At 51.8% G+C, this 11,027-nt stretch overlaps 1 protein-coding gene across 3 annotated transcripts in view; it reads left to right on the top strand.

Annotated features, from left to right (window-relative positions):
- Positions 1–4,373: 4,373 nt before the first annotated feature.
- Positions 4,374–11,027, top strand: part of LOC121018930 (sialic acid-binding Ig-like lectin 10) — a 48,870-nt gene continuing 42,216 nt past the window's right edge. For 2 of the 3 annotated variants that reach the window (XM_040458002.1, XM_040457998.1), the window contains exons 1-5: positions 4,374–4,459; positions 4,540–4,899; positions 5,068–5,346; positions 5,544–5,591; positions 6,003–6,260. In XM_040458002.1, the coding sequence (XP_040313936.1) occupies positions 4,429–4,459; positions 4,540–4,899; positions 5,068–5,346; positions 5,544–5,591; positions 6,003–6,260 (976 nt within the window). In that variant the 5' untranslated portion in view covers positions 4,374–4,428. Of the gene's footprint in view, positions 4,460–4,539; positions 4,900–5,067; positions 5,347–5,543; positions 5,592–6,002; positions 6,261–6,359; positions 6,648–7,405; positions 7,503–7,840; positions 7,920–11,027 lie in introns of all 3 variants that reach the window. The other variant, XM_040458001.1, reaches the window with a different exon arrangement.

The raw sequence follows: 11,027 nt of genomic DNA, 5'->3' as shown, positions 1-11,027 counted from the left end.
AGAAGAGGTTAAGACCCAGTCACAAGTTCTACCTCACCCTGAACCCAGGCTACAGATTCAAGTCTGGAGCTGGAGTCAGGGCTCCAGGCTCAGTCCCAACCTCTATCCCTGCAGACGAATTCAACAGTTCAGCCAGTACTTCCTGAGGTCTCCAGGGTGGGTCTGACATGGAGAGGATTTGTTCTCAGGAGTGTCTTGGTGTTCTGTTCCTCCATCTTCATAAGAGGGTCTCCAAGAGGGGCGCCTGGAAGGCTCAGTCGGTTAAGCATCTGACTTCAGCTCAGGTCATGATCTCATTATCTGTGGGTTTGAACCCCACATCAGGCTCTCTGCTGGCAGCATAGAGCCTGCTTCAGATCCTCTGTCTCTCTCTCTCTATCCTGTTCAAGCTCTCTCTCTTTCAAAACTAAACATTAAAAAAAAAAAAAAAAAAGAGGGTCTCCCAGAAACCTATCTGGGGAAAACAGACATTTAAACTCCACATCTCTCTTGAAGGAAGTGGACTGGTCTTCAGAAGTTGAGAGGCAGGGTTCTGGGGCACAGGAGGAAGGAAACCCCCTGCCCCCCCACCCCACACACAATGTGGTTCAGAGAGTTAAGGGCTCCACTTTCACTTCCTCTGCAGTGGCCTGAGGGAGAGAGAGGTCTCCCTGTTGAAGGGAGAAGCTGGGGACAGAAACCATCCATTGAATCCAGAAAGCATCCCCCCCTTCTACCATCCCTCAGATGCCTCCCCCTCCAAGCTGGGAGAGGATAATCATAAAGTGTTAAGGGAATCTATCTAGACTATTCTCTGCATCCCAGAGATGCCAATGCTGCTGTGGTGGCCACAACTGTGAGGGCAAGAGAGGTCTGAGGAAGAGGTCTGAGTGGGGCTGTGGTCAGACACTCTGCTTGCTACCATGGTCCCCGGAGGATGGTGTAAGTATGATTTATATCCTTCCATCAGTGACAGTGAAGGAGGCCTGTGCCTCCTATCCCATTCTGGACCGACTTTGACCCATCCACACCCACCTTCAGATCCGAAAAACATCATAATCCTTCTCTGGCCACAGACCCTATCAAAACCGAAAAGTGAGAACCTCCTCTTGGAGGGGCCCCCAGTTGGTCTCTGAGCATCAGATTTCCCCAAATTCAGACGAGTGGAAATAGTTTAGGATACAGAAATATGGGGGCGCCTGGCTGGCTCAGTTAGTGGAGCATACAACTCTTGATCTCGGGATTGTGGGTTTGAGCCCTATGTTGGGTGTAGAGATTACTTCTTTAATCTGCACTCTTAGTGAGGAGCCCAATGAGGGGGTTGGAACTCATGAACTGTGAGATCATGACCTGAGCGGAAATTAAGAGTCAGATGCTTAACTGACTGAGCCACCCAGCCACCCCTGTGTAGAGATTACTAAAAAAAAAAAAAAAAAAAAAAAAAAAAGGAAAGGATAGAGAAATATGGCTTCCAATATATGAGACTGTCTCTGAACATGACAAATAGCCAAAGCTCCCCAGGAAAGAACCCAGAGATGGGAACTCATCTCCTTATCTAGAGGATGGGGAAGATGTACAGAGCCCTGAGGCTCATAGAAGAAGAGGACACTGTAGAGATTGTACCCAGGATCACACTCCAGGGTCTGAGTCTTTTCCTCTTCTCCAGCTTGTACCAGGTACCCCAAGTCTACACCCTTCTAACATGTAGTGCAGAGTCAATTCAGAATATAATTAGCACTTTGCCAGGAGCTTGCGTAAGAGGATGATTCTCTCCTCCCCAGACCCCAAGACCCCCACCCCTGAGTACTCATTCGTGTCTTCAGATCCCAAGATCACAACCCCAGCACTACACATCAGGTGACCTCCCTAGGTCTGTGATGGACAGAACCATCTGAGAAGGTCAGCCCATGGGTAAAACATGTATGTGATTTTCCAGGCCTGATCATAGGCAAATATGAAGGCTTTCCCTGGAGGGCAGACCCCTGCGGGTGGGGGTGGGGGGCTGGGAAGCTGCCCTCCCCACTCCAGACTTGGTGACAGCCAGTGCCTCAAAATCCCAGAAGGGAGTTCCTCCCGTCAAGGACTCAGACATCTCTGGCTGGTCATATGCTTTGCACCCTGGGCCAGCTGCCTTCATTCCTACCTCTCTTTATCTGGGTTCTTCAGGTGCCTCTACTGAGGCCTCCTGATGGGGGAAGGAGGAGGGAAACTTGAAGACACTTTCCCCACCCAGACTCTGCACTTCCCACCCCTAGCCCCCCACCCCCATCCCTTGCAGCCATTTCCTCTCAGTAATTCTCCTTCCACTGACCCACCCCCTACTCCTTGGTGATAAATTCCCACTTTACCTTACTGTATTCAGAGTGGAGTACTGGCCTCTCTCCCCTCCTGCCACACCCCATTGTGGTGGTTCCTGTGGCCCCAAATACAGTCTTTACCTTTCCTTAATAAGTGTCACAAATAATTTTTTCCTTGACAATCATATTTTTTTCCCTTTAGCACCCAACCACCTTTCTCGGGGGGGGGGGGGGGAGGAAATGGAAAGGGGAGGTGCTTTCTCTGATTTAGCTTCTTGCTTGTACGATATACCGTCGCAGTGTGTGATTAAAGGCCTTGTTGTTACCTTTCATTTTGACTCATTGTTGCTTCAATTGCCTACTTAGGTATCTCGCTTAGCTAAGCTCCAGCCACCACCTGGCTCAGCACCTACTACTGTTGCTGGTCAGGACACCTGGGTCCCCGAGGGCCTATGTGACTTGATGCCTGGCCAGAGACCTGGCTTGAGGAAGGAGAAAAAAAGCCCACGGACAGCCTCCCCTCACCACCCCTCTGTGGATCCAAACAAAGGATTAAAACCAGCCCCTTCCCACCATTGAATTAGAACATGTTGTCATTCTCTGGTCCAAATATTGATAAGAATCTCGCTGTTGGGCCCTGGTAGGAAATGGCGCAGGTAGGGAAGAAAGACTCTGCTCTGGGGCAGTGATGCAAGTGGAGTTTCTGCTGCTCAGGGCAGAGGTGGGGTCTCAGACCTCCAAGTCAGGGTGAAGTTGGGGTGGGGCTCCGGGAGTCACTCCAGTAGTCCCTCCCCCACCCACCGCACCTGTCTTTCATTTTCAGTTCCTGAAAGTGTCTTAAATCACTCTTGCTTCCATTACCAAGGCTGCTGTCTCCACGTGGGCTTGGGTTTTCCTTTTCCCCAAAGTCACAACAGTTTCCTCTCTGACCTTTTGGCCTCCAGCCTCTCCCTTCCAGCTCTTCCCTACACTGGCCTCAGAGGGATCATGTTGATTACTATATGATCCTGCCCCTTTCCTGCTCAAGAACCTCCCATGGCTCCCCATTGCCTTCAGATAAAGCTCAAGCTTGTCTGTCTTCCCCCACTGCTTGAACTAGTTGAGGGTCAGGACTGATTCAAATCTGTCCTTTTTTTTTTTTTTTTTCTATGATAGTTTGTGAGTGAATGAATGAATGCACGACGTAAGTGAGGGTGTGTGTTACTTGTCCAGATGAGGACTCTTTCATACCTCTGACACTACGTAGGCTAGCCTGAGAGCCATCCCGAGGAGGGCACCTCCACGAGGGTCCCAAGGCTCTGACTCTCCGGAGGGGCTGGCCAGGTGAGATTGTAACAACACTCCGACCTGCTGGAAGGGTGAACTTGCTTCAAGCTTATGCACTCCTTGCTTGCTGACTTCAGACCCTTTATCTGTACCAGAACTAGCTTGCTTTCTTTGAGGTTTGCAGCTCACTGACCTTAAGGAGTGAAGGACCAGGCTTTCCCAGAAGAGAGGCGGGACTCCATTCGAAGACAGCTGCCGTGGATGCCAGCCAGTCTGTTCAGGGTCATGTATCAGGTCCATGACCAACCACTTGGGCACCTGCTTCTCCTGCACTCAGCTCCCCTCCCTTTTCCTGTGCCGTCTTCCCAGGTTGCCAGCTTCCTGAATAAAGCACCATTGACTCATCTCTCGAGTATTGATTTTTTTTCTTTTCTTTTAATTCCAGTATAGTTAACATGCAGTATTATATTAGTTTCAGTTATACTGGTTTACATGACTATTATTTATTTCCAAGCGGTGAGCGGCCGCACCTGACTTCAGGACCAGCTTTCTGTCCAGTTAACAGCTCTCGGCTACAGACAACTGGGCATGAGCCCAGGAGGTAGGGCTTGGGGGCTCCCGTTCTTCCTTCCTGCCTTACTTGAGCAAGACCCTTGCCTCTTCTGAGTCTCAGGACCTGCCTGCCCCACGCAGAAAGGGGACCAGATTATCTCAAAGATTATTCACAGCTGACTGTGAGTCTGAAGTTCTCTTTTCTAGGTTTGTGGCCTCTTGTACCTACCACAGGCTTCCTGTCTGAACTTCCTCTGTCCTCCCACAGCACACGGATTCCTTTCTCTGTCAGAGGGGCCACAGAAGGCAAACTGTCCCAGGGCATGACAGAGGGATGCCGCTGTGGCTGCTGCTGCTGTGTGGAGGTGAGTGAACTGAGGGGAGAGGGAACCCCATTTGGGGGAGGCATCGAAGCTCCGAGCTGAGTCTTTCCCTCTCTCTCCAGGGCCCCTGCTTCGGGTTCTGGGCTACCAGCTGGAGCTACAGGAGTCCGTGACTGTCCAGGAGGGCTTGTGTGTCCACGTGCGCTGCAAATTTTTTTTGCCCTGGTTTAGCTTTGGATTCATCTCCATATCTTGGTTCCAGAAAGGGGCAGATGTTTACTACGATCCTCCAGTGGCCACAAACAAACCAGACAGGAAGCTGCATGAGAGGACCCAGGGCCGGTTCTTCCTCCTTGGGGACCCCCAGACCAAGGACTGCTCCCTGTACATCACAGATGTCAACATGGGGGACAGTGGGACTTACTTCTTACATGTCGAAACACACTCCTATCTATATAATATGCTTTCTCTGAATGTGACAGGTATGGGAGGGGCCCAGGGAAAGACCCCAGGGTGTGGGGCATCAGAGATATTAAAATGAAGGTTCTGTGCCTTTTGGGGGTGGTGTGGAGTGGAGACGGGCAGGACAAGACACTGGGGCGGGCTGACAAAACGCCGAGGGGCCCCAACATTGTGTCTGTCCTCACCAGCTCTGACCCACACACCTCACATCCTTACCCCGGGGACCCTGGAGTCCGGCCGCCCCGGGGACCTGAACTGCTCTGTGCCCTGGGCCTGCGAGCAGGGAATGCCCCCCATCTTCTCCTGGACGTCAGCCGCCTTCACCTCCCTGGGTCCCAGGACGCGCCTCTCCTCAGTGCTCACCCTCACCCCACGGCCCCAGGACCACGGCACCAACCTCACCTGTCAAGTGCAATTCCCTGCAATTGGTGTGATGGTGGAAAGGACCATCCAGCTCAATGTCACCTGTGAGTGGAGGGCCAGGAGCACCCAGGTGCCTGAGAGGTGGGGCCAGGGCAGAGCTAGGCTGTGGTTTAACAATGGGGTCTTGGTAGCTAAGCGGGAAGGGAATCCCCTTATCTGTGGCCCCGGGTCCTGGGGGAATGGCCCACCACCCACTCCTCCGTTGCCATGAAAGCCGAGGCAGCCTCATCCTTCTGTCCAGATGCTCCACAGAACACGGCCATCAGGATCTTCCAAGGAAACAGAATAGGTAGGAAAGAACCTCTTTTCTCCATGGCTGGGGTGGAAACCCGGGCTCTGCCAGGACAGCCCTACTTGGCTCTCAAGCTTCTGCTGCCCAGGAACAGGCCTGAGACACACACAAGAAGCCGGACACTGAGTTCAGACAAAGGGAGCGGTGGGCCGGCCAGAGGCCTGCACAAACTTGGACTCCCTGAAGTTAATGTTTGTGCACCATATGTATCCCCTGTCTCAGCCCTCGGGCCTCCATCTGCTGGACGGTGGGGGCAGCTCCTGGGCAAATCATCCCGGCCTCGACTGCAGGCCTGCTGCTTGGACTCTGCCAGTCCCGTCCTCAGAGCGAGTGTGGACATCACAAGAGGAGAGAGTCACCGGCCTCACCCAACTCCTCTCCCCCTCTCTGCATCTCTCTCCCCCAAAGCCCTAGAGATTCTGCAAAACACCTCGTCCCTTCTCATCAGGGAGGGCCAGGACCTGCGGCTGCTCTGTGCTGCTGCCGGCAACCCCCCCGCCGAGCTGAGCTGGTTCCGGGGGTCCCCTGCCCTGAATGCCACCCCCATGCGCACGACCCACATCCTGGAGCTGCCTCAAGTCGGGGCTGCGGAGGAAGGAACGCTCACCTGCCGAGCTCAGAACTCGCTGGGCTCCCAGCACGTCTCCCTGCGTCTCTCTGTGGTCTGTGAGTGTGGGGGCCCCGGGGGGGGGGGGGGGGAGGGGGCGGGACACCCGGGGCCTGGGGAGCAGAGGCGCCGCTGACCCTGCCCCTCCCCCCCTGCAGGCTCCCCGCGGCTGCTCGGCCCCTCCTGTTCCTGGGTGGGCCAGGCACTGGGCTGCACCTGCTCCGCCCGAGCCCGGCCGGCCCCCACCCTGCGCTGGCGGCTGGGGGAGGGGCTGCTGGAGGGGAACCACAGCGACGCCTCCTTGACCGTCACCTCCAGCTCCGAGGGGCCCTGGGCCAACAGCTCCCTGAGCCTCAGGGGGCCGCTGGGCTCTGACCTCAGACTCAGCTGCGAGGCCCGGAATGAGCACGGGGCCCAGAGCACCGCCGTCCTGGTGCTGCGGCCAGGTCTGGGGGCTGTGGGGAGGTGGGGTGGGCGGGGGGTGTTACCTGGAGGACTAGGAGCTTGGTCCTTGCACTACATCCCTTGCTAGAGAAGCTGTGACAAAGTCCCTCACACTGGGCAGTTCAAACAATGGAGATTTACTCTCTCCCAGTTCTGGATAGAATCAAGGTGTCCACAGATCAGTTCCTTCTGAGACTGTGAGAACTGCTCCAGCCTCCCCCTGGCTTCTGGTGTTTGCTAGCAATCTTTGATGCTCCTCAGCTTGTGCAAGCATCACCCCTCCTCCGCCTTCATGTTTTCCTGGCACCCTCTTGGGTGTGCGTCTGTGTCCAAATATCCCCATTTTATGAGGACACTCGTCATGTTGGGTTAGGACCCACCCTAGCGATCCCATTTGAACTTGATTACCTTTGTAAAGACCCTGTTGCAAGGAAAGTCACATTGTGAGGGTGGAGGGGTGTAACAGAGGGCTGGGACTTCAGCATAGGAATTTGGCAGGGGACACAGTTCAGCCCCCAAGAGCCTCAGAGAGATGGGGCTGGGGTGGGGAGGCACCTAAGGCCCCAAATGGAGCAGCTGTAGGCTTAAGATCTTTAGTCCTGAGGCCAGGGGAAGGGGCCAGTCCAGCGTCCACAGGGCAATGGAATGCCACGTGATGGGTGGCGGGTTATACTAAAGGGACACAGAGGGAGAGAAGTGGAGGGTTGGAGGATGTCATGTATTGGAACTGGAGATTACACAGAACTCAAATTTTCTGCAGATAAGCCAGAACCCAGGGCCAGTGGCGTCCTGGGAGCCGTCGGGGGAGCGGGCATCATGACCCTGCTACTTTCTCTCTGCCTTTGTCTCATCTTCAGGTGAGAGTGGGCTCCAGGGATGGAGGGAGAGGCCTGGAGTGGAAAGGGCATGAGGTCATGGAATCTCAGAGAGCCCGAGCTAGAGGAACTCGGGCTGCTGGGAACTCCAAGAGCCAGGGAAGGAGGCTGCGTGGTGGAGTGAAGCATCCCGTAGCCAATCGGGCCAAGCCTGGGTTCTCTTCCCAGCCCCTGGTCCAGCTCTTGGATTAGGGGAAGCACTTGGAGACTGGACCCACACCCAGCTGCCTCCTTCTATGCTCTTCGTGGGATGCAGGGGATGGTCTGCCCGCTGCACGCCCCAAATAACCAGGCTGAAAGTCCTGGGGCTGTTTCCTTAGAGTGAAGACCCTCAGGAAGAGAGCAGCCCAGCCAGTGCAAATCATGGATTTGAACCCAGCCGGTGACTCAGGCTCTGGGGTGAGTGTCAGACCACAAGCTCCTATCCAGCCTATGCCTTTTGGAAGCCGCCCTCAGCGAATAGTCGAGCATTTCCCTTTTTAACATCTAACACTTGCTCCAGTTCCAGTTTTAAATTATTGATTCAACTGCTCTAATCCTTCTGCTTCTGATGGAGTGTGGATATAATCCGGTTGCTCGTTGGGGGGGTATTTATGCCTCCTATGTCAGAGTATTGCATTCCCCTGGAATATTAGCCTTTTTCTTGTGGCGTTGGTTACCCAGAAGCGTAAGGGCCCTAGCTTAGTGTGGGTGAGACCCACTGAGTAGGGAAGTGGTGACTCGAGCCCTAGGGTAGAGACTGGGGCACCCTGAAGTCACACTTTGCGCATCACTCCCATTTTGCATCCTTCAAATCTACCACTGTCAATGGTAGATAAATATCAACCTCATTTATTATATGCACTTTACGTAAAATAAAACGCACCCATTTGAATGTGAATTTTGACAAACGTGAATGTTGGTTTTTTTTTTTTAATTTTTTTTTCAACATTTTTATTTATTTTTGGGACAGAGAGAGACAGAGCATGAACGGGGGAGGGGCAGAGAGAGAGGGAGACACAGAATCGGAAACAGGCTCCAGGCTCTGAGCCATCAGCCCAGAGCCCGACGCGGGGCTGGAACTCACGAACCGCGAGATCGTGACCTGGCTGAAGTCTGACGCTTAACCGACTGCGCCACCCAGGCGCCCCTTGACAAACGTGAATATTAAGAGCATATGTAACCATGTTCTCGATCAAGATGTGGAACATTTCCAGGGCACCTGGGAGGCTCAGGTGGTTAAGCGTCTGACTCTTGGGTTGGCTCAGGGCATGATCTCACAGTTCATGGGTTCGAGCCCCATGGGTCCGAGCCCCATGCTATCAGCTGCTTGGGATTCTCTGTCTCTCTCTTTTTCTGCCCCTCCCCTGCTCTCTCTCTAGCTCTCTCTCAAAATAAATAAATAAACTTAAAAGAAATAAACCATTAAAAAAAAAAGATGTAGAACATTTCCATCATGTCCCTAAATTCCTTTGTTCCCCTGCCCAGTCAGTTCAACCTTTCCAGAAATCACTGATTTTTATCACTGTGGATTACTTTTGTCCCTTCTGGGACTTTATATAAAAGGAATCATGCAGGGGCACCTGGGTGGCTCAGTCAGTTATGTGTCCGACTTCGGCTCAGGTCATGATCTTGCAGTTTGTGAGTTCTAGCCCCGTGTCAGGCTCTGTGCTAACAGCTTGGAACCTGGAGCCTGTTTCGGATTCTGTGTCTTCCTCTCTCTGCCCCTCCCCTGCTCATGCTCCCTCTCTGTCTCTCAATAGTGAATAAACATTAAAAAAAAAACAAAAACTAAAAACAAAAAAAGGAATCATGCAATATTTACTAATTTATCTGGTTTCTATCACTTCATGAAAAGACACAAAAATCCTAAACATGTATTCCTTCCATAACAGAGCACCATTCATCAAAATAAGTATACTTGAGAACTGACAGAACAGCAAGGAGAAATAGACATACTGGCAATCGTAGCTGATTATTTCAAACTCTTCTCTCCATAACTGGTAGAACAAGTACACACAAAATCTTTTTTTTAAGTTTATTTATTTACTTCAAAAGGGAGGGAGAGCACAAGCAGAGAGAGAGAGAGAGAGAGAGGGAGAGAGAGAGAGAATCCCAAGCAAGCTCCATGCTGTCAGCACAGAGCCCAACATGGGGCTCGATCCCATGAACTGTGAGATCCTGACCTGAGCCGAAACCAAGAGTTGGACGCTTAACTGACTGAGCCACCCAGGTGCGCCCCCCCCCCATATCATTTTAAAAGTTTAATTTACATAATTCCCTGTCTTGTTTCTCCTTGGTGGATCTTGGGGAGCGGAACCCTTAACATGAGCTAAATCCCCATCCTGTCGTGAATCACGACATATATCTTCCATTTCTTTACCTTCAAATTCTCAATTTTTTTCCTTTAAGCGAACGTCTCTTGTAGTCAGTACAGTATAGTGGTTCAAAGTATGGACTCCGGAGCCGGACTCCTGCATTCAAATCCCATCTTTCCCTACGGACAAACTGGGTGACCTTGGGCAAGTGGCACACACCTCCGTTTATTTTTGGTGACATGGGAACGTTAAGAGTATAGAGGGTAGTTACAAGAAGTGTCTAGAACCCTAGCTGGCACGGGGTAAGCACCGCGTTCATTACTACAGTCAGAGTCGTTACCTCCTCTAGCGAGTAAGTCCTAAGAGCGGTTTGTTTTGTAGCTATTGTTTTATTCCCGCTTGTGTCCCCAGAGACCAGAGAAATGCCCAACAGTTTCCTCTTAATCCGAGAATTACTTCTCGTTTTGCCTCTCTCAGCGCCTGTGTGAGGGCTTGTTTCTTTTTCTTTTTTCTTAAGCTTATTTATTTATTTTTGAGAGAGAAAGAGAGCTAAAGCTTGCAAGTGGGGGGGAGAGCATAGAGGGAGGGAGAGAGTGAATCCCAAGCAGCCTCTGCACTGTCAGCGAGGAGCCAGATGCAAGGCTCGAACTCACGAACTTCGAGATCGTGACCTGAGCCGAAACCAAGAGCTGGACGCCCAACCGACTGAGTAACCCAGGCGCCCCTGTGAGAACTTGTTTCTTGCTGCTGTCGCCTGGGGGTGTCACGGGCAGGGAGCAGGTGTGGGCGAGGGTGTCTGGTTGCCATCTTGACTGCGGGAACTGACCTCTGCGCCATCTTCTAGAGCTTGTCCAAAAACGGGATATGTCATCCCTGCCTTGCTTCATATTTCTAAATGTCTCCTAACCCAGATGTAGAACTTGGAACGTATTTGTTTTCTATCTGTTTAGTAATTGCCTCTCCTAGGAAACCATAAGCTGTGTGGTACCAGGAACTGTTATCTGCTTTGTCACCCCACGCACTGCACCTCACACACTGGCTGGACAAAGGACGGTACTATCATTGGAAAGAATTGGTTTTGAGTCCTGGCTCAGTGGTGCCTTTTATTTTAATTTAATTTAATTTAATTTAATTTAATTTAATTTTATTTTATTTTATTTTATTTTAATTTAATTTAATTTAATTTAATTTAATTTAATTTAATTTAATT

This window comes from Herpailurus yagouaroundi, unplaced genomic scaffold, assembly GCF_014898765.1.
Source record: "Herpailurus yagouaroundi ecotype Mexico unplaced genomic scaffold, PumYag 220, whole genome shotgun sequence".
In the NCBI taxonomy this organism is placed as follows: Eukaryota; Metazoa; Chordata; class Mammalia; order Carnivora; family Felidae; genus Herpailurus; species Herpailurus yagouaroundi.
Note: the sequence above shows the minus strand (reverse complement) of the source record. Positions and strands in the feature narration are given on the sequence as shown.